The sequence below is a fragment of the Nicotiana tomentosiformis genome, chromosome 11 (genome assembly GCF_000390325.3).
Source record: "Nicotiana tomentosiformis chromosome 11, ASM39032v3, whole genome shotgun sequence".
NCBI classification, from domain to species: Eukaryota; Viridiplantae; Streptophyta; class Magnoliopsida; order Solanales; family Solanaceae; genus Nicotiana; species Nicotiana tomentosiformis.
Window position 1 is genome coordinate 77,859,993 of NC_090822.1, and position 22,932 is coordinate 77,882,924.

A 22,932-nucleotide genomic window follows, 5' to 3' on the forward strand; every position below is an offset into this window, starting at 1 on the left:
GTTGCAATAAAAGAAGTAGAAATAACTAAGATTCATAAAATATAAGCTGGAAAAGAACAAAGAAAGAGAACAATACAAAAATATATACATGTCTTTTTACGATGGTATTATGGAGACAAGACTACCCTCTCTTTGTTTGCTACTATAAAACAAAAACAACAAATTCAGTGCGTCCAACACCGAGGCAAATAAAAATGGGTTAAGAGTTGGCCCTTGGTGCAACCCCATCACAACTGGAAAGTGATCAGAATCCCCTCCCACTGTCTTTACTCGTGTTTTAGCTCCATCATACATGTACTTAATCACCATAGTATAAGCCGCAGGAACACCCCTAGCCCACAAACATCTCCATAGAATCTCCCTCGGGACTTTGTCGTATGCTTTCTCTAGATCAATGAATACTATATAAATCCCTCTTCCTCTCCTTATACTTCTGCACCAACCTCCTTACAAGGTGAATGACTTCCGTAGTCGATCGACCCGGCATGAATCCGAACTGATTTTCGAAAATAGACACACTCCTCCTCACCTTCGCTTGCACCACCCTCTCTCAAACTTTCATAGTGTGGCTAAGAAACGTAATACCCTTATAGTTGTTGCAATTTTGGATATGCAATTTTGGATCACTCTTATTCTCGTACACCAGAATCATCATACTCCATCTCCATTTTGCAGGCATTTTCTTCGTCCTAAAGATGATGTTAAACAACCAAGTGAGCCATTTCAAGCTTGGTCTACTCATGCTCTTCCAAAATTCTACTGGAATTTCATCAGGTTCGGTCGCTCTGCCCTTGCACATCTTACGCATAGGCCACTCGACCTCCCCAATTTTAATACGCCTACAAAAACCAAAATCACGACGACTCTCGGACTCGGAGTGCTCCAAATTATCCAACACAATACTCCTATCCCCCTCTTCATTTAGGAGTCTATGGAAGTATGTCTGCCATTTACGTCTAATATGTGCCTCTTCCATCAATACTATGTCATCCTCGTCTTTGATGCACTTCTCCTGATCCAGGTAACGTGTCTTCCTTTCTATCACCTTGACTAGCATGTAGAGCTTCTTGTCTCTACCTTTGTCACTATGTTCTTCGTACTAACGTCCAAATGCTACTATAATATTCTAATTTCAAGTTTCCTACAGATTATTAATGCTACCGAATCATGAATAATTGAACAGGGTAATCAAATTATCATTATGTTGGAGATGTTTTTTTTAAGATATAGGAGGCAAAGAATACTGTAAAATTTTCGTTATTCGCTCTCTGATTTCCCTCTTTCTTTTCTTCTTCTTTTTTTCATTTTTTGCGCTCTCTTTCTCTCAAATAATCAACTTCATTCATCTCTTTTCTCACATCTATTATTGGAAGAATGTGTGTGATTTCTTATACTTGCAAAATGCATCAAAAATAGAAGAATTGAATCGGAAAAAGAAAAAGGCTGAACTTTTTTTTTTAAAACAATTGGTTGACTTTAGAAGTCGAATGAAGCTAAGTTAAACTAAAATCAATCGAGAACTAAACTAACTAGATGCAAAACTTAAGAACTATGGCCACAACTAGTGGTGGCAAAATGGATAAAAAAGAAGAGTTATTCACCCATATTATTCATTAAAAAATAGTTTGGATAATGAAATTTTTAAAAATGAGTCAAATATGAATAAGATCCATATTATCTACTTAAGAAATGGATAACTAATGCATAACCTAACTTTTACATTTGCAAAGACTTAAATTGGGGGTTCCTCAAATTTGAAAGACTAGAAATTCTCCTAAAAGTTATCATATTCAAGAAGCCATGGATAATATGGATATTCATATTATCTGTCAGTTAACCCATTTTTTATTCGAATTAAATATAAGTCGGGTTGGATAATTAATCCGTCTTTATATTACCCGTTTTGGACCCAATCCGATCTGACCCGCCCGTTTATCAACCCTGGCTACAACCAACTGCACAAATTAAGACAATAATGGTGCACTCGTCATCTTCAAACCTGGGTCACCTCTCGATGGAGGTGTTCAATAATTACGAGAACTCTTAGGAAGTGTTACTAGAAGGGTTCTTTGAGAGGACAAACGTGGTTAAGAAAACCGGAGGCCGTATTTGCAAAACTTTTTTGAAAAGGGACAAGATTTAAAGAGTGGTCCCAGAAAAAGGCTATTTCTGCTCTACCGTTTTCATATTTATTTTTTAAGCATTTTGTCCTGGTGTTATTGATTCCAGTTTTTGTCCTTATATTACACACAGCAAATTGAACTTTTAATAAAACCCATCGAGTTGTCCAATTGGTTTGGAGGGTGGTTATCCATACGGATGACCTGAAATTGATTCCCCCTCAATACTTTTTAGGTTGAGTCTATCGCACAGGGTTTTTCTAGTATGGTTGACATCCCTTGTGTGGTTTGCAGGCTACGCTACTACACAGGGGAGGTTTACCCAGTGCGCACAAAGTGCTCACCCGAAGGGCAGAGGCTGTGGCAGAGGTTGTAGCAGCTGCGGGTTTTCCCTGTCACACATGGCATGCCTAGTGCGGTTTGCATCCCCTGTGTGGTTTGTAGGCTACTACACAGGGGGGTTTACCCAATATTTTACCCAGTACGCACAAAGTGCTCACCCGAAAGGCAGAGGCTGTGGCAGCTGCGGGTTTCCCCTCTTACCAAAAAAAAAATAAACTTTTAATTAAGCACCGGTGTGTTTTTGGTCCTTCCACTAGGGTTTCCCTCTTACCAAAAAAAAATGAACTTTTATTTAAGCACCGGAGTGTTTTTGGTCCTTCTACTAACGGAACTTAACAAAACAAACTGACAGATAAATACTAAGAAGGGCAATTTGGATATTGGAGAGAATTTGAGAAGATACTACTTAAAATTCGATTAAAAAAATCAAACCAATATAAAGTCGAATAGGCTCCACCATGAATTTAGCTCAGATAACTTTGCATTCATTTAAGCACAGAACACTTCAGGGAGAAGATTGTACTGCATTATACTAAATGGGCGTTTGGACATAAGAATTATAAAATTCCGAAAAAAGTGTATTTTTTCAAGTGAAAATGGTATTGAAAATTAGAATTGTATTTGGACATGAATACAATTTTAGATTGTTTTTAAATTTTGTGAGTGAACTTAAGTGAAAATTTTGAAAAACAGCTTTTTGGAGTTTTTCAAATTTTCGAAAAATTCCAAAATTCATCTTCAAATGAAAATTGAAAATTTTATGGCCGAACACTAATTTCGAAAAAAGTGAAAATTTGGAAAAAAAGTGAACTTTTTTTTTATGGCCAAACGGGCCCTAAAATGACTAAATTACTCTTCTTAATATTTAACTGTCAGTTTGTTTTATTAAATTCCGTTAGTGAAAGGACCAAAAACACTCACATTGCTTAATTGAAAGTTCAATGTGCTGTGTATAATATCACAGGGACTAAAACTGCAAATAAGCAATAACACAAGGCCAAAAGTGCTATTCTCCCTACTTTCTTTTCTCTTCACCCCGGGCCACTAGTCCTTAACATTTCAGTCTATGCTAAAATTATATAAATGATTTTCGAAGGTTAACTTGACGGGAGGATGACTGGATGAGTGCTACTGATACATTACAATAATTTAATTTGTTGCAGCGGTGGAGTAATCACTCGCATCAATTTTAATATGGGTTGCTCTAGTGGTGAGCACCCTCCACTTCCAACCAAGAGGTTGTGAGTTCGAGTCACCCAAAGAGCAAGGTGGAGAGTTCTTGGAGGGAGGGAGCCGATGGTCTATCGGAAACAGCCTCTCTACCCCAGGGTAGGGGTAAGGTCTGCGTACATACTACCCTTCCCATACCCCACACTAGTGGGATTATACTGAGTTGTTGTTGTTGTCGTCGTCACGGGTTTGAGCCCGGGAATAAAAAAAATTCTGGTTGGGAGAGCTTCACCCTTAAATAGGTCATATGCAACACAAATCTGTACTTGTCGGGCCATTGGATTCCAAAAACCAGATGATTAAATAATATATATATATATATATATATATATATATATATATATATATATATATAAAAGCTACTAGCAATAGGGGTGATCACTGATCAGAACATATGGTTTCCAAAGAAAAGCTTCTTTCTGGAAGAAGCGCTAGATGATGACTTTGGAAAAAGTCATTGTTTCTCTACTGAGCTGAAAGGTGCAAGCAGTATACGATCTGGAAAGCACAAAACCCAGTTATATCATTCTTCGCAGTCACACAAATATAAGATGATAACAACAACAACAAACCCAATGTAACAAATGAGGTTTGGGGAGGGTAGTGTGTACGCAAACCTTACCCATACCTTGTGAAGATGGAGAGGTTGTTTCCGATAGACCATCGACCCAGTAAGAGCATAGTCACAACATTATTAAAAAGAAATACAGTAATGGATCACACTGATATATGTTGTTGAAACTAAGTTTCTTGGTTTAACTCTGATTTTGACCATCGATTGTTCAGAAATGAATTAGATAAAGGTCAAAGTATGCATCACGGCAACCACATGGAAGCAGCTTGGAGATTTTTGCAACACCACCATCTTTTGTCACAAGAGGCAAAGAGTATGGGTGCACTATACTACTGTCTAACTTGACTCCATCAAAATTTTGCTATGACAACAACTTACCGAACAAACCATGGTTAATACTATTATCACAAGGAAATATTATTCCGTTTACAATTGTTCTTAATAAATTTTATACCTTAAAAATAATTAATAATAGCATCGTTATTTGAAGAAAACTCACTTCACAAATCAAAGAAAATTTGAAGGAAAATATAAATGAGAAATGATAAAGAAATTAGTTAGAGGATGACTGTTGTTCGTAAAAAAAATTGAGATAGAAAGAGGTAAGGAGGAGATGTGAATTTTAATTTTTTAGGAATGTGAAAACTCAAGAATGAACCAAAAAAGAAAAGAAAAAGGGAGAAAAGAATAAACATAAAATAAAGAAAAGATAAAACAATAAGAGAACAACAAAATTAAACCAAAAAAGAAAAGGAAGACAAGAAACAAGAAAAGAAGAGACAAAAAGTATAAAGGGAAATAGGGGAGAGGGGATTCGAACCCCTAACCTGGACTATCAGGGGCACACAGCCACAAACGGACCAAAGTGGCATCTTGCGCATGGGTTCACCCGAATCTAATTAAGTATAATATCAGAAAAATTACAGTGCTATATGTAGTCTAGGGAGGGGAGCATGGGTTCACGTGAACCCCTACCCCTCCCCGCCCCTGTTTGTCACACCACTACCAAGCTGACTGCATGGGAGTTACCTCTAAAAGACTTGTAAATGCCTGTGTTTTTGAAGCAACGACCTCTCACCCTGTAAATCCACCACAGGCAGTAGTATCTCCTTCTAGTCTCACTACTACTTTTTGTCATGATATCCCCACTAGGGGCGTAGAAGCTAGTCATATTACTATTACTACTTGTAACAACTCTGTATCGGGGGAGCCTGCTGAGCCCCCCGCCCCCTGTATTCTTTCTACTTAATGTAAAAGTTTCTCTCTTTTTCACCAAAAAAAAAAAAGGTAAGGTTGACTTCTCTCATTTGGAGCAATTTTGGATAGTAGTTCTAACTTTTCTAATTTAAGACAACGCATGTCAACACTTGACCTAGACCATGCTTCTATAAAAACATAGATTGGTTGCAACAAGAAATATTGACAAACTGATACAACCAAGAATGACTATAACCAATTAGAGTTAAAACAGACTATAGAATAATAATGCAGGAATATAGGACTAAAAGCTAACAGTGTGCAGGTATTGACGAATTATCTGGAGGTGAGTGCAACAAATGCACTACTTCCTTACTAGTTGTACCAAATAAGATGAAGAGAAGCATTTTTACTTTCTTTAGCGAAAAGAACCATTAAGTCCTGCTCCCTTAGGGCAAGAAGACCAGAAAAGGGCTTCCGTTTCTCTCTCAGCACATGTTAGCATAACGTGCGCCGCCATGGGTAATAGAGCTCGGAATCCCTCGCAGAAGGCAATAATGGCGCAGGAGACCATCGCGTTGGGTGCGCATCATCAAAGGAGGAAGGAAGATCGATTGAAAGGAAGTGAAATTCCAACATTGCAGCTCAAGAAAGAGGAAACCAATAGAACAGTACCATGCATGGATGAATTGATCGAACAAGGGAAAATTGAAGACACGGTATCAATTGTTTGTCAATTAGGATCACCGGCTAGGGAATTGGGGGAAGGTTATTGAATTCTGGGACCGGCCAGAGGAAAATGTCTTGGGCTGATGAAGTTGAAGCTTCACCAGAGTTGAATGCTAAGGGCTCCATTTGGGACAACTTTGATATTGTCAAGGTAACAAATGCTGGATTTAAACTTGAATTTGTAGAACCTGAGAGGACATAAGCTCTGAGATAGAGTACTGGAAATCAGTTATTGTGTGTTATGTTCTGGGGGCTCACCCGCCATTCTCGGTACTGGATGGGTATGTGTGTAGACTCTGGGGCAAACATGGCATCAATAAGGTGTCTATGTTGAAGAATGGTATTGTCTTGGAGAGGTTCGACTCGGAGATAGGGAAGAATGAGCCATTGATGGTTGACAGTCACACAGAAAGGAAGATGGGTCTGAGCTTTGCAAGGCTTCTTGTGGAAGTTGAGATGGACACTCAGTTACCTGACAAAATATTTTTTTAAGAATAAGAAAGGGTTGCTCATGGAGCAGAAAGTACGGTACAATTGGAAGCCCATATTGTGTAAAGTGTGTAAAAAATATGACCACGATGAATAAGTGTGTAGAGCAAAGAAGCTACAGCAAACAACAAGTACCAAAGCACAAGATGGTACAAAAGACAAAAGTGGTGATGAAAGTGTAGATCAAGTGGTTAAGGAACATGTTAAGGAGGCTGGAACAGATGGAAGGCAAATGGTAGAAAGGAACAATACAACAGGGCAGACAGTTACTAAAACACAGCCTAGGAAGGATAAAGCAGGGTGGGTAACTCCTTTGAATGTTGCAAGACAACCACCTCGACAGGCACAACAAGAGATGGGAGTAGGAGGTAAGAGTTATCAGAATAACTTTCAAGTACTGGAGACTGTGAATGGCAATGCAAACAATGAGAGCCATCTGAGTAATGCAACTAAGTCTGCTAGAAATGTTGGAGGGCAAGTACCACCTCCTAGTGGTCATGGATAACATTTTATGTTGGAATGTTAGGGGTATGAATGCCCCTAACAAAAAAAAGGAGGTGAAACTCCATTGTAATAAAGAAGAGATAGAGTTGATAGGTATGTTGGAGGCAAAAATAAAGACCGGGAAAATAGACCAAGTGGCTAGCAAGCTATTTGGTGGATGGGGTTGTATAACAAATCTGAGTGAGCACTATAATGGGAGAATATGGATGGCCTGGAAACAAGACTGTTTCAAAATGAATCTACTGCTAAGCATGCACAAGCAGTTACTTGTCAGGTTACTCACAATAGCCTGCAAGTTACATTTGTGATGACTGTAGTATATGCTTTTAATACAAAAGAAGATAGAAGAAGTTTATGGAGTTGAGCAGGAGTATGGGTAGTCCATAGATTGTTATGGGAGATTTCAACTCTGTGTTGAACATTGAAGACAGAGTAGGAGGAAATCCTATAACTATGGCTGAAATAGCAAATTTTCACCAATGTATAGAACAATGTGACTTAATAGAATTGCCTACAAGTGGTAGAAGATATACATGGAATGACAGACATGGGGATAGTAGGATCATATCCAAGATTGACTGGGTGTTTATTAACTCAGATTGGCTCATTTCTATGCCCAATTTTAATGCACAATACTTAGAAGAAGGAATCAGCGATCACTGTCCACTCAAGATATTACCCATCAATGTACACAGGAGAGCCAAAAGTATCGCAATGTATGGGCCTCATCCAAACTTCCTAGATGTAGTTAAGGAGGGGTGGAATCAGGCAGTACAAGGGTGTAGCATGTTCAGAGTAGTCAAGAAGCTAAAACTGTTGAAGCACAAGCTTAGAGATCTAAATAGAAGGCACTTCAATAATATTGTAGCTACAGCTGATCCAGATAGGTTGGCTCTTGCCAGAGCACAAGCAGAATTACATAATAATCCATTGGATACTAGGTTGCAGGCAGAAGAACATCAGAAGTTTTAAAGGTTCAGAAGATCATCTTATCTTGCTGAAGTATTTTTACAACAAAGAAGCAAAGTTACATGGATTAAATTGGGGGATGAAAACAATAGATATTTCTTTTCTATAATCAAGCACAGGAGATTACAATAAGCTATAATTCAGCGAAGTGATGAGCATGGGAGAATGTAGACTGACCAAGAAGACATAGCAGCAATCTTTGTGGACTACTATCAGGAATTGCTAGGGACAAAGGGCAGAAATAGACCACAAGCTTTTCATAGTTTTCTGAGGAATGTGAAGACACTGTCAACTACCCAACAAATGCAGTTGGTAAGGCCATACTCAGTTGCTGAGGTTAAGACTGCCATGTTTAGTATAGAGGAAACAAAGAGCCCTGGACCAGATGGATATGGGAGTGGTTTCTATAAAGCTTCATGGTCCATTATTAGAGATGAGGTGACAAGTGTAGTACTGGAGTTTTTTGAGAATGAGCAACTACTTACACAGATCAACTCTACTATTATTGCTCTTATTCCAAAAGTGGATAATCCCCTACTGGCCGGTCAACTCAGGCCTATTTCATGCTGCAATGTCATTTACAAGTGCATTTCTAAGATAATTTGCAAGAGATTAAGGAAAGCTATACCAATGATTGTTGTTGATAATCAAGCAGCTTTTATAGAAGGGAGATCTTTGATTCATAATGTACTTATATGTCATGACATTTTAAGACATTACAACAGGAAGACTACCCCAAGATGCTTGATTAAAATTGATCTAAAGAAAGCCTATGATATGGTTAGATGGGAGTTTCTGGAGGAAGTACTTAAAGGCTATGGATTTCCTATTCCATTTATACACTTGATCATGTTGTGTGTCACAACTACCACATTTACAGTAAAAGTAAATGGTGGTGGATTTGGCTACTTTGAGGGGAAGAGAGGACTCAGACAAGGAGATCTCATGTCTCCATTGTTATTTGTTCCAGACATAGAATATCTAACTAGAGTGCTAAACAAAATGAGTGACTGATGCTGTTCTGCAAAGGTAATCTCCAGTCCATTCACAGGATGATGGAAGTTGTGAACCACCTTAGTGAAGTCTCAGGGTTGGTGGCTAACATGGAAAAGTCCAATATCTTTTTAGCAGGGATGGTTGATGAACTGAAACAGATAATCTAGAGTAACACAGGTTTCTCAGCTGGTACTTTACCTATGAGATACCCGGGGTTACCTCTAACCTCTAAAAAGTGAAGCAAAGTTGAATGCCATTAGTGGAGAAGATTACAAAGAGGATCAACTCTGGTTATTCTAAACAGCTTTCTTATACTGGTAGACTGCAAATTATAAATGATGTTCTCTTTGCAGTGTATAATTTTTGGGGAGCTGTCTTCGTACTTCCACAAAGTGTCATCAAGGAAGTTGACAGGAAATGCAGGGAGTACCTCTGAGGCAGCACTGAAGGGGCACAGGAAATTGGCACTGGTGGCTTGGGATACAATATGTAGACCTAAGAAGTGTGGAGGGATAAACATCAAGGGTTGCAAGCCATGGAATGTGGCATCTGTGGGAAAGCTGCTATGGCAACTGGTGACAAACAAGGAAATATTGTGGGTAAGGTGGGTGCATGGCATTTATATGAAGACATGTAGGAGTATATGGGACCACAGACTGTAGTTAGTATTGGAAGAAGCTCAATGGGCTAAAGCACAATGACTCTGTGGTATAATGGAAGTACATACACTTTGACAGGAAGCGGTACTTATTCTGTCTCAAGCAGTAATAATGCATTGCTTGGTCAAATGTCAAGACTGTGGGAAATGGACTTGATATGGAGTGGTGTTATGCTACCCAGACAGAGATTTATACTATGGTTAGCCAATCAATACAAGCTGCTAACTAGGGAGAAACTTCTAAAGATGCATATTCCTGTTACTGGAGATACAGGTTGTCGCATGTGTGAATTGGATGTTTTAGAGACTCATCAGCACTTGTTTGCAGATTGTAGGTGGGTGAAAACCATGAGAGGAGCACTAACAAGGTGGTCAGGTATCACTCTATCAGATATGGCAATACCTGAGACCTTGCCGTGGATTAGAAGAAGGCATTGGAAGCAGTTTAGAAAGGAAGTAGCAGCAGCAATGATAGGTGCGATGGTCTACTATACTTGGCCAGCTAGGAACTGGAAAATATTTAGACAAGTTAGACTAAACATGGATTTTTGTATTGGTCAAATCCAGAAAGAGATCAAAGAAAGAATAAGAATGCGTGCAGAGTCAAGAAGAGCAAGGCATTGTCCAGTGTTGATACATAGATTGTGTAGCTAGTTTGTGTAGCAGGCTTCGTTTTGTATTGAGTCAATGTATTTAGTCATGTTTTTTTTAGGCCTTGATGTACTGGGAAGTGCCTAGTACTCTCGATGCTCCTAGGATGTAAAGCTTTTGGTTGTTATGATAATTTTCACAGGTTATTACCAAAAACAAAAAGTCCTGCTCTCTTTTTGTACTAGATATACTGCTAAACCCTCTCTATTTGTTGGGACTGAGGCGTATAAGTTGTTGTTGTTGTTGTAAATAGTATGAAATGTAATTTCGGTAGAACCTAGTTGGTAATGTGATACTAAAATTATCAATTGTATAGAGTCTTTCTGAGAATACACATTTTAGGAACAGAGAGTAAGGACATTTCTCTAAAAAGATACCACATAAATAAGATCACATATAGTTCAATAGCATTTGAATAGGCAAAGAGCGTGAATGTCAAGTACAGTAGAGGAATGGGTGAACAATTTATTTAAAACAAAAGTAACATCACATTCCAAGTCAGATTCCTTGTTTCCAATCACATCCCCCCCCCCCCTTTCATTTCCGTGCTCATTGGGAGACATCTAGCTGCATTCTTGGTACTGTTAAGTTGGAGGTCCAGCAGCCTTTAAAGAATCGCAGCAAAGTGAAAACGTAAAATTAACATGCCAGAAATAATAAAATACCAAAGACAGAAAATAAAAGGAAATGTATGAAGGATCACTTACAGTACTAAGAACAAATTATTGAGGAGCTTGATTTTGATGAGAGATAATTAAGAAGACGGTCTCTAGCCGTACTTATTGCAGCAAAACATACACATAGATGTTGGTCAAGACTCAGAAGCTCGTCAAGGAAAGTGCTATGTCTCCTCTGAAGTTGCTTCAGTGCCTCCTGGATGTGATACCGATCTCTCCCACTCTCTAGCCCAAAGTGAATAGTACCATTGTAGGACTCCACCGCGTCATGTAACCGGCCCACCAGACTCTTTACAGTATTTAAGTGATTGTGGAGAAAAAAAATCCCTCTTGTTGCTTCATCCAGCTGCATGAGATCTAGTTCTTTCTTTTCCATATTTAAAGGGAGGCAAGCGGGGCAGATTGGGATGGCAACAAGAGCAGCAAAACCATGAGTAGCTATAATAACAGCTGATATGACCACTCCAACAGTAGCTGCAACTAAACATATGGCTGAGCCTCTGATGGCACGTCGGAGAAGTTGGACCTTTGAACGTGACTTGTGTAGACGAAGTTCAAGCTGCTTCTTTAGCTGGAAGGAGCTATCAAACATATCATTGAAGTTATAGGTGTCACGGCCAGGAAAGTGATTAGCGAGGCTGTCGAACTGGAGGAAGATGTCAAATGCCAAATCATATTGAGCTTGCGAAAGGGAATGTCCAACAGACTCCAAGCCCAGGGCAAGGACATCAAGAAGTTTATGAATTGGGGCATACAAGAGTCGAGCTTTGTTCACACTTTGAGAGATAAGGATACAGAGAAGAGCAGTTTGCTCAGTACTGTCAAGGTAGTTAGTAATAAGTTGGTTTAGGGTGTCCGGTCTTATATGCAGAAGTGTCTCTTGGACAGACTCATGGTTGGGTTTAAGGACATCCTCTAGTTGCAGCAGTTCCTCCTGGAATTCAATTTGTGCTACCTCGACGTTCAGTTCCGGAGGGACGACATAATGCACCTTGGACCAGATCTCTTTGTTGCAAGAAGCTTGAACAACAAGTGCATATGCTTGTGAGAGGTCGACAGTAGGTGAAGCTCGGGAACTTGATGTTTTATCATCAGCTAAATCGCCTGCAGTTCATTTACATAGATTTGAAGGAATCAGAATATGCCTGGTGCAAGGAAAATTGCTAAACTTTCATTCGAACCACTCTATTTCATCTTTGTGCCTATTGAACCATCAAACACTATATGATTCAAAAAGAGTAAATTAATGTCAGCAGAACAAAGGCAAGGTAATTATACGCCATATAGAAAAATTTTAGGGGATGCACAGGTCTATCATGAACTTTGTCAGAGAACAAATGCGCGAGTATCCAGGGATGAAAGAAGAAGTTTCCTGAGTTACCCTCTGCTATCAAATCCTCTCTGGAAGAAAATAATTATCTGATAGGATTCTACCCTTTTTCTTTCTTTCCTTTTTTTTCGTGGTTCTTTGGTAAAATCAAAATATCATTAACATCCCATCAAGATGGTGTCAGGAAATATGTACGGAAAGGATTCTACCAATATCTAATTGTTTTCCAACAGGACATGTATATGGAGCAGCTGCATTTCTTGTCGTTCTAGCCACTTCGCTCAATCCCACATGTGCTTACTCAAGTCTAAACCACAGAGATTCCTCATCTTAAGTAAATATCTTGAACTTCCTGTTAATGACATGAAGCTTACAAACAATAGTGAAATCAGGAATTTATACGAGGGGATTCAAAAAATATTTAAATGCCACCTGGTATAAGCACTATTTACCTAAAGCAGCTTTTGTACCACCTTTACCATAACACTAGAATTTTCCCTAGTATCAAGGAGATTCAACAGTTTATACATAACAAAAAAACATTATTTTTCCCTATTTGTGCATTATAATTTTTCATGGGATTTAATTGAATCCCCTTCCCTCCTACTAGCTCCGCCGCTGCAAGTACCTAATTACAACCCGCCTTGCACCTACCATGTGCCACACAAAAATTTATACATAATGAATCTTTGCTCATTTTCAAATCTTTAATGCTTCAATTAACATAGCTTCAAGTTTGGGATAACAACAGAAACCGGCGAAACATAATTGCTTCTTTTGTACTTCACTACAGCTAAAACTCAAAAAATTTACCTTCCAAAGCTGGAGGTGAGTGCTTAGTTTTTGCTGTAAATGATAATCGCCGCAGACAATGCAGCATTTGTTTCCACTGTGTGTGTGGTGCTGGTACACAGCACAAATAGAGATCATTTATTGGATGATAAGAATCAATCAAATGATCCAAAGCGCAAAGCAGAATCTGCAAAAGTAAGGTACAATAGGAAAAGATAACAATTTAAACTGAAATTAAGTACCGAATGAAGGAAATATTAACCGGTGAAATAACTAGTGAATTTAATTGGTTACTTCAGTTTGCATTGCTCAAATTAATTAAGCAACTACAACATTAAACCTTATAATGCTTTGCAATAGTATCCAAGAATTACAACATACTACTCACTTCCCAATGACTCATATATGACATATCCCCACCCACCCCAACTCCAAAAATGAAATGGGTATTACTGGAAAAATTGAATTTTTCAAACAAATAAGAACTTAAATCAGATAAACGCACAAGAAAAAGAAATTAAAGGGGCAGCAAAATTCTAAAAAGAAAAGGAAAAAATGACAAAGAGCTCTAACTTGCTTACCGTGAATCAAACACAAGCATAAACGCACACCCAAATGAAATTCTTAACAAGACAGCAAGTTCTTGTTAAGAAACTAGATAAAAGCCTGTGTCGTTGACTTGCTTTAATAAAACCTTAAAAACAAACCAACAAGTTTTACCAAGCAAAAAAAGTTATTTCTGTTACGTATAAGGTGTGATTTGTTATTTGTGTGTGTGCGGTGTTACGTCTTATTTGTCCTTTTAATTTTTCTATCAAAAATATGCTTACAGTTATACATTAGGGTCATATTTACCTCTTATACATTAAAACGAGTTATATTTACCCTTAATTATACTTTATGATCATATTTATCCCTCTACCTTTCAAAAAGGGTTACATTTGCTTTTCATTATAGTTTCTTGACATATTTATCCTTACAATTATACCATACATTTACCCTTATCCGGTAGATCGATATGTCCCACCTTTATTTTCCTACATGGCGCCTATGTGGATTTTTTTTTCTTCTAATTTAAATATGATCACCTATTTAAGATAATTTAACCCGCTCACCCAATTTAAATAAGACACACTTAACTCCATTATTGTGCAACTTCTCGTAATTTACTTTGGTTACTGCAATAATTATGAGTTGTATTAGATTAGTGATTTTGAGTTCAAAGTTATTGTTTGTCAATATGTTGTCGCTACTATAACTATTGTATTTCGTACAATCTTCATAAATGTTGTATCAAGAAATTACTTTTCGTGAATCAATCATGGTCAATTGACTCAGTTTAGACTTTACAAAGTTGTATCTCTACAAACACTTCAAAACATCATTGAATGATTCATGTCTCCTAACTCCTAAGTATTAAAGGGAAACAAATTAACATAGACAAAGGTGAAATGATTAAATAAATCAATTAGAGATAACACTATAGTTTCGTTCACTCACTGTCCAAAAATTCTCGCTCTCCTAAAAATATGGAGCTGACCCGGAGAAGAGAGATGGACTAGTGGGGGGAGAGGGATTGAGAATTATGATTTTTATTTATTTTAGTTAGTGTGTCTTATTTAAATTGGGCGGGCGGGTTAAATTATCTTAAATATGTGACCATATTTAAATTGGAAGAAAAAAATCCACATAGGCGCCATGTAGGAAAACAAATGTGGGACATGGCGATCTACCGGATGAGGGTAAATGTAGGGTATAATTGTAAGGATAAATATGTCAAGAAAGTATAACGAAAGGCAAATCTAACCCTTTTTGAAAAGTAGCGGGGTAAATATGATCCTAAAGTATAATGAAGGGCAAATGTAACTCGCTTTAACGTGTAAGGGGTAAATATGAACCTAATGTATAACTATAGGGATATTTTTGATAGAAAAATTAAAAAGAGGGTAAATAAAGCCTATTTATGATAGTAGAGGGGAAAATCAGACCCTAAATAATGGTGGATGTCTATGATGTCTATGGGTGATGTTCATTAATGACATATTTTTCTTCTACTTTTCATGCCTATATAAAGGCTTTATGATACCTATTGAACAAGAAAATATCTTTCTTCTCTATCTTTATTTTGTATTCATGTTTTACTAAATTACTTTTATTTCATAACACGTTATAAGCACGAATTAGCTTCTACTCAAGTCCGATGTGACACACACTAGCTACCACCACTCTGCTTTCTGGTATGTTTCTTTTAAGCCTGTGTCGATCCGGAAAGAATGATTTATCATGGGTCCTTGATGCTGAAATTCACCTTGCTGCAAAAGCTATTGAAAATATTATTATACAAGAAAATGAAACATCAGGCCAGGATAAAGCAAAGGCTATGACTTTCCTTCGTCATCATCTCGATGAAGGGTTAAAGACTGAATACTTAACCCTAAAAGATCCATTTGAATTATGGAGCAGTTTGAATGAACGATATGATCATCCTAAGGCAACGCTATTGCCAAGAGCTCGATATGAATGGATTCACTTACGGTTACAAGATTTTAAAACTGGAAGTGAATATAATTATGTTGTATTCAGGATAACTTCCCAATCTAAATTATGTGGGAGAATTGTGAATGATGAGGATTTACTAGAAAAGACTCTTTTTACTTTTCATGCCTCAAATATGGTATTGCAGTAACAATACCGTGAAAAGATTTAAAAAAAATATTCTGAATTAATCTCAAGCCTATTGGTGGCTGAGCAACATAATACCCTTTTAATGAAAAATCACGAAGCACGTCCCACTGGATCTGTACCATTTTTCGAAGTGAATATGGTTGCAGCTACTCAAAAGTCTGAAAGAAGACAAAATCATTATCGTGGTCGTGGCCGTGGCCATAGTCGTAGACGTGGACATGGACATGGAAGGGGACGAAATAATTATCGTCATCATGGTGGAAATAAACAAGAGAACAATAAGGATCCTCAAAATAATCCTTTAAAAGGCAGACCTGACCATTTTGTCAAAGTTTATCAAGCATCCAATAAAAGAAAAGATAACAATATGGAGACACACTTGACTTTTTAAAATAGTGATGATAAAGCAGGTCCCTCAAACATTACTCATTTAGAAGTTGGAGACTTCTTTGAGGATATTGACTGAAGAATTGATTATCTTATTGGGGAATAAAGCTTTAAGAAAAGTTGTTATTTTCATGTCTTTATGTAGTTTATTTTTCTTAGTGTACTTCCCTAAAGCATCATATATGCTAGTTTCTACATTCCTCGTGTAATTTCTAATATTTCATTTATTTATAGTCTTTTGAATTTCTTATGATGTAATTTTTATTTATTTATGAAGAATATAAAAATTTTCCAGTCTTCAGTTAGACCCAAGATCAATAAAGATGATATATGTCTTTTGGATAGTGCTACAACACATACTATTTTAAGAGATACGAGATATTTCTCTTATTTGGTGATGAAAGAAGCCAATGTTAATGCGATATCTGGCAGTACAAAATTAATTGAAGGCTCTGGAAAAGCAAATTTATTACTATCCAGAGGAACAAATTTGGCTATTAATAAAGCATTATATTGTAGTAAGTCTCAAAGAAATTTACTAAGTTTTAAAGATATTCGCCAAAATGGATATCACATTGAGACTACAAATAATGAAAAGATTGAATATCTTTATATTACTACAATAAAGTCGGGTAAGAAATATGTGATTGAAATGTTACCCGCTCTTTCATCCGGCTTATATTACACAAGTATTAGCAGGATTGAAACACATGCCCTAGTAAATGAGAAGTTTACTAATCAAGATAATTTTATTATTTGGCATGACCGGTTGGGTCATCCTAGTTCTACTATGATACGTAAAATAATTGAGAATTCACATGGACAATCAATGAATGTCACACCCCTTTTCTACCCCCACTCCCACCTCCCAAAAAAAAATATGGATGTTAAGGATTATGCCGGGTTAAAGAGTTTTTTTAATTAAAGTGATAAATTTAAATACGGATTATTTTATTTACACAGTCGCCACTTGGAATAGATTTTTGGGTGTTCCAAGTCACCTTTTATTTGAATCCCTATTCAAAGAAAGAATTGACTCTTTTCTTATTGGTCGGCGAAAATAAAATCCGGGTAAGGAATTTTATTGACTGGGGAGAAAGTGTAAGGCATTCCCCGAGTCTTGTTGTTCTAGCACAATCGCTTTATTAACTAGAACGTGGCTTGAATTAATTTTGGATAAACTGTGATTTATTGGTTTCATGTTTTATCTATCTACTTTTAATCATTAAAATATGGGATTATCTTTTAAACGAATCACGTGCGTGAATCCGTTTTTTTATTGTGCTAAAATCATGTCACGCGTACGTGTACACAATTAATAACACTTTATTAATTATTAAGATTGCTTAGCTAAAGTCGCGCGAACGCGTACCTTGATTTATTTTGAAAACCATAATTATGTCACGTGAATGTGTACATAATCACGATAATTGATTAAAACACGCCTAAGGCATTCTATGGATTTTCCTAAACTAATTTTGAGATTATTGTGAAGGTCCAATGTTATGAAATTTATTTGTGGAGAAAACAAAACTAATTAGCTAAGGAAAGACTGACTAGTTTATTCACTAATCTATTGTGTTGGGCTTGGCATTTTGAACCTATTTGAGCCCATTTCTGATTCTTGCTAATCTGACCGAACCAAACCCCCATGGCCCATTATTTGTAAAAAAAAAAAAAAAAAAAAAACTGATCCAAAGTTGATTCCAATCACATAGCCCACTTTAGCTTAAGAACAATGGTCCATTTATAATTAAAGTGCTAATTTTCACCTAGAGTTAACATGACTCTATTCCCACAACTAACAAATGAAGGATTAATTATACTAAACAGAGCATAGGTCCCGTTGCTAACTCTTTTACTAGGTGGTATTCAAGTCAAATTAAATCAAACAAACAAAATTTTAGAATACAAAAAGCAGCAAAACAAGCAGGAAACTAACGAAATTGAACTTAAACTAGTAGGAACATCATCGAGGCGCACACACATATAATTTCAACAAATATGCAGCAGGATATTTCTCTAAGCAAAACCACAAAAAGATACGTAAATAACAAAGATTTAAGGTAAAAGATTGGATTTTTAGTAACAAAATTTTTTCCTTTATTAATAAGTACCTCCTATGAAATTACAACAGCTGAATCGACGCCAAATGGACCCCAACAGTGAAAACCCACCAGAACCCGAACAAAAAACGCAATGGTGTCGGAACCTCACCGGCAACATGAACGGAATTAGCAACCAACGAACGGAGCTTTAACCGAACTCGATCTCAAAAAAACGCTGCTGTTTTTTATGAGGAAAAAGTGGTTGTTGTGAAGTGTTTTGAAGTGATTTTGGGGATGTTTTAGGTTAGTTTTTGACTGCTTTGCTGATTTGGGGCTGTTCTCAGCTCATTTTTGGAGTTGTTCGGGGATGGTTTGGAGTTGATTTTTGAGGTTGTTTCTGCTGGGTTTTGGTGCGAATTTTGGGATGGGTTTAACAGAGAATTTGGGGTTATTTGTGTGGTAAAAGAGCTGCTAGTTTTGGTAATGTTTAACTGGTGGTTAACGGAGATTCATGGCTGCATATTTAGTAGATTTTCAGCTCGGTTTTTGGAGTTTTTTTTTTAGGTTGTTAATGGAGGATTGGTGGTGAAACTAGATGGAAAAGAGGTTGTTTTAGTGGAGAAGCCAAGCTGTGCTACCTTTTTATTTTTCTCCCTTATTTAACTCTTAGGTGATAATGTTTTATCACATTCCTCCTCCCTCCTTTGCGAAGAGAACGTCCCCTCTGTTTTCTCTCCCCTCTTTTTTGACTTTCCTCCTCCCCTCTTTGATTTTCCTCTTCCCCTTTATGACTTTCCTCCTCCCCTTTTTGGCTTTTTTGTTATATGTGTTTGGGGTAGAGATGAATCTTCTTTTTTTTGTGAGTGTCCGTGTGTGTTGGTGGAGGGATTATGTGAGGGAAGTGCATGGAGAAAGTGAGAGTGTGAGTGGAAAAATATTCACGTGTAGTCAAAAATTAGGTGCTCACAATGAAGAACTAAAAGTTTCTTCAATTTAAGGAATTCTCTTGTGTCGCGTGTTCTCAAGGCAAATTAATTATTAGACCATCAACTATTAAAGTTAGGATGGAATCCTCTACATTTCTGGAACGTATACATGGTGATATATGTGGGCTCATTCACCCTCCATGTGGACCATTCAAATATTATATGGTTTTGGTAGATGCATCTACAAGATGATCACAAGTGTGCTTATTGTCAACTTGCAATATGGCATTTACGAAATTGTTGGCTCAAATAATAAAACTAAGAGCATCATTTCCAGATTATACATTTAAGACAATTCGTCTTGATAATGCTGGTGAGTTTATATCCCAGGCCTTTACTGATTATTATATATCAACTGGGATAACAATTGAGCATCTGGTTGCTCATGTTCATACACAAAATGGTCTAGCAGAATCATTGATCAAATGCCTCCAATTAATTGCTAGACCAATACTTTTTAGAACAAAACCCCCCATTTCAGTATGGGGTCATGCTATTTTGCATGCAGTAACACTTGTGAGGATAAGGTCCACAAGTTATCATAAAGTTTCCCCATTGCAATTGGCTTTTGGTCAGAAGCCAAATATTTCCCATCTTAGAATCTTTGATTGTGCGGTATATGTTCCAATTGCTCCACCACGACGCACAAAGATGAGTCCCCAAAGAAGGTTAGGATATATGTTGGGTATGAATCTCCTTCTATTATAAAATATCTGGATCCTATGACTGGAGATTTATTTACGGCAAGATTTTTTCTGATTGTCATTTTGATGAATCAGTATACCCTACATTAGGGGGGAGAAAATAAGCAGCTAAGAAAATATATAGATTAGAATGTATTATCACTATCTCATTTAGATTCTCGAATAAATTAATGTGAACAAGAGGTTCAAAAGATAATTCATTTGCAAAATATTGCAAATCAACTGCCAGATGCATTCACTGACCTACCAAGGGTGACTAAGCTGATAATGCTCTAATTAGAGTTGATATCCCAGTAGGACAATTCGTTTAAAGCAAATGAGTTTAAACCACGCTTGAAACGTGGTAGACCAATCGGTTCTAAGGATAAAAATTCTCGAAAAAGAAAAGGAGCAAAGGATCAAAGTGATCATAATACGGAGGTAGTGGCTCAAGAAGAGCACAGAGACATAACAAATTATAAGACCTCAAGGTAGGTTCAAGTACCTGAAAATGATGAGAATGGAGAGATCTCAATAAGTTATGTCTCAACGGAAAAAAGATGAAACCGAAATAATATTGTTATTGATAACGTTTTTTGCTTATAATGTCGCTGTTAAAATAATGCAACAAGATGAGGATCTTGAACAAAATATGTCAATGAATGTATACAGAGAAATGATTGGCCAAAATGGAAAGACGCTATCGAGGCAGAATTAACTTCATTTGCAAAACGTGAAGTTTTTGGGTCTGTAGTCCAAACACCTAATCGTGTCAAACATGTTGGCTATAAATGGGTCTTTGTACGTAAAAGGAATGAGTTAAGTACTCTGATGATTGTTCGATCACTTGATGTGAATAAGGACTCGTTTCGACCTCAAGAAAAGAATGGAGAGATTCTTGGTCCCGAAGTACCATATCTTAGTGCAATTGGTGCACTAATGTATCTTGCTAACACTACAAGTCCTGGCATAACTTTTTCAGTTAATGTCTTAGCAAGATATAACTTTTCTCCTACAAGGAGACATTGGAATAGAATCAAACACATATTGCGGTATCTAAAAGGAACTACCGATATGCGATTATTTTATGGCAATGATTGCAGTCCCGATCTTGTTGGTTATGACGATGCCGGGTATTTATCTGACCCACACAGGGCTCGATATCAAATAGGGCATGTGTTTACATGTGGAGGCACTGCCATATCTTGGCAATCGACTAAGCAATCAATCATGGCTACTTTATATAATCATGCTGAGATAATTGATATTCATAAAGGAAGTCGAGAATGTGTATGGTGAGGTCTATAATACGTCTTATTAGAGACACGTATATTTTGAAGTGTGACAAACTACCCACAATTTTGTATGAAGACAATGCCACATGCATAGCCCAATTGAAAGGAGGATTCATAAAAGGAGATAGGACAAAGCACATTTCATCAAAGTTATTTTTCACACATGATCTTCAAAAGAATGGTGATATCAATGTGCAACAGATTTGTTCAACTGATAATATGGCTGATTTGTTCACCAAATCTCTACCGACGTCAACCTTCAAGAAACTAGTGTATAAGATTGGAATGTGAAGGCTCAAGGACGTGAATTGATGCTCTCCCTAGGGGGTTAATATGCATTGTACTCTTTTTCCCTTATAAGGTTTTGTCTCATTGGGTTTTCCTTGAAGGTTTTTAACGAGGCAACCAAAAGGCGTATTTATAAACATGTGTACTCTTTTTTCTTCACTAAGATTTTGTTTAGAGGGCCTAATAAAGTTTTAACGAGGCACATTATCTATGAACATCCAAGGGGAAGTGTTATAAGAAAAATCAAATTATGGTGAATGTCTACTCTTCCTCCATGATCTTCATCTCAAATGCTTAATGACATATTTTTCTTCACTTTTCATGCCTATGTAAAGGCCTTGCAATAGATAGGAAAATACACATAATTGAAGAAGAAAATCTCTTCCTTCTCTATCTCTATTTCTTGTTCATGTTGTACTAAATTGCTTTTATTTCATAACACTTTCTTTCTTCAACTAAAAGTTTCTTTAAAACTTGGTCAAACAAGTCATTTTCCTAGGAAATATTTTTTTGTTATAAAATCTTGAATTATGGTGGATGTCCATAACCACCAAAGGAGTAATGCTCACTACTACTCTCCATTATCTCCATAACCTCCCTTATGATCTCCCTCCATGATCTTCCTCTCAAATGCTTAATGACATATTCAATGACATATTTATGTAGTGACCATATCACTCAATAGTGGTCATTTCTCTCAATAGTGGTCATTCCACTCACTATTTTACAATAGTGATTCTTCACTTTTCATGCCTATATAAAGGCCTTGTAATAGATAGGAAATAGAACACAATTGAATAAGACATAAGAATCTCTCCTCTCTTTCTCTCTATATATCTTAGCTTGTTTTCCTTATTCTATATTATTACTTTGAGCTATATTTCATAACACGTTATCAGCACGATTGTTCTCTACGACAATCCTTCTCAACTTTTAGGAAATGTGTCACAACAAAGTTGATCTGTTTTTGTATTACCATAGCCAAGTAACATTGTAGCTTCCAATGAGTAAGACTGTTGGATTTCGTATGGACATTGAGACAAATGTTCTATGGATTATCTTATTTTGGTAAGTGGTTCATCATTCCAAGGTATATGCTCCTAAGTATATAATTTTTGTACTTACGTAAATACCAATTGGAAGGGTTAATATATGGCAATATAAATGTCTTCTGGTCCTAGTCGTCAAATATTTTCTTGTAGTTCTATTAGTACTACTAGTATACGTATCATACTTGAGCAACGTTTTCATATAGCTACAACTCAAGTATTTATTTCATTCATATTGGATGGTTCATAGTCA

General features: G+C 36.9%; 4 protein-coding genes across 5 annotated transcripts; 2 read left to right on the forward strand and 2 right to left on the reverse strand.

Moving 5' to 3' along the window:
* Nucleotides 1–550: 550 nt before the first annotated feature.
* LOC138901714 (uncharacterized) lies at nt 551–1,057 on the reverse strand. Its single transcript, XM_070189496.1, has one exon. The coding sequence runs from the start codon at nt 1,055–1,057 to the stop codon at nt 551–553; it is 507 nt and encodes a 168-aa protein (XP_070045597.1).
* Nucleotides 1,058–7,578: 6,521 nt separating this feature from the next.
* On the forward strand, nt 7,579–9,812 carry LOC138901715 (uncharacterized). The gene is made up of 3 exons (XM_070189497.1): nt 7,579–8,133; nt 8,326–9,144; nt 9,504–9,812. The coding sequence occupies exons 1-3, from the start codon at nt 7,579–7,581 to the stop codon at nt 9,810–9,812; spliced, it is 1,683 nt and encodes a 560-aa protein (XP_070045598.1).
* A 35-nt stretch (nt 9,813–9,847) lies between these two features.
* Nucleotides 9,848–10,462, forward strand: LOC138901716 (uncharacterized). The gene has a single exon (XM_070189498.1). The coding sequence runs from the start codon at nt 9,848–9,850 to the stop codon at nt 10,460–10,462; it is 615 nt and encodes a 204-aa protein (XP_070045599.1).
* Nucleotides 10,463–10,856: 394 nt separating this feature from the next.
* LOC104098399 (UPF0496 protein At3g19330-like) lies at nt 10,857–13,982 on the reverse strand. Of its 2 annotated transcripts, none has more exons than XM_009605120.4 (4): nt 13,840–13,982; nt 13,280–13,445; nt 11,167–12,240; nt 10,857–11,064 (listed from the first exon to the last, which is right to left on the reverse strand). In XM_009605120.4, the coding sequence occupies exons 2-3, from the start codon at nt 13,344–13,346 to the stop codon at nt 11,171–11,173; spliced, it is 1,137 nt and encodes a 378-aa protein (XP_009603415.1). In that variant the 5' UTR covers nt 13,347–13,445; nt 13,840–13,982; the 3' UTR covers nt 10,857–11,064; nt 11,167–11,170. The 2 variants fall into 2 exon arrangements, with proteins under 2 accessions (XP_009603415.1, XP_009603421.1); XM_009605126.4 differs by having other exon boundaries at nt 13,280–13,369; nt 13,840–13,980.
* Between the last annotated feature and the right edge of the window lie 8,950 nt (nt 13,983–22,932).

Bases quoted from the DNA above. Each gene is read 5' to 3' on its own strand.
- LOC138901716 (XM_070189498.1), top strand. From the start codon at position 9,848: ATGACTCTGTGGTATAATGGAAGTACATACACTTTGACAGGAAGCGGT.
- LOC138901714 (XM_070189496.1), bottom strand. From the start codon at position 1,057: ATGCTAGTCAAGGTGATAGAAAGGAAGACACGTTACCTGGATCAGGAG.
- LOC138901715 (XM_070189497.1), top strand. From the start codon at position 7,579: ATGGGAGATTTCAACTCTGTGTTGAACATTGAAGACAGAGTAGGAGGA. The intron at 8,134-8,325 runs GCAGAAGAACAT...GGGAGAATGTAG, and splicing joins CATTGGATACTAGGTTGCAG to ACTGACCAAGAAGACATAGC. The intron at 9,145-9,503 runs GTGCTAAACAAA...TTCTCTTTGCAG, and splicing joins ACATAGAATATCTAACTAGA to TGTATAATTTTTGGGGAGCT.
- LOC104098399 (XM_009605120.4), bottom strand. From the start codon at position 13,346: ATGCTGCATTGTCTGCGGCGATTATCATTTACAGCAAAAACTAAGCAC. The intron at 12,241-13,279 runs GTAAATTTTTTG...AATGAACTGCAG, and splicing joins CTCACCTCCAGCTTTGGAAG to GCGATTTAGCTGATGATAAA.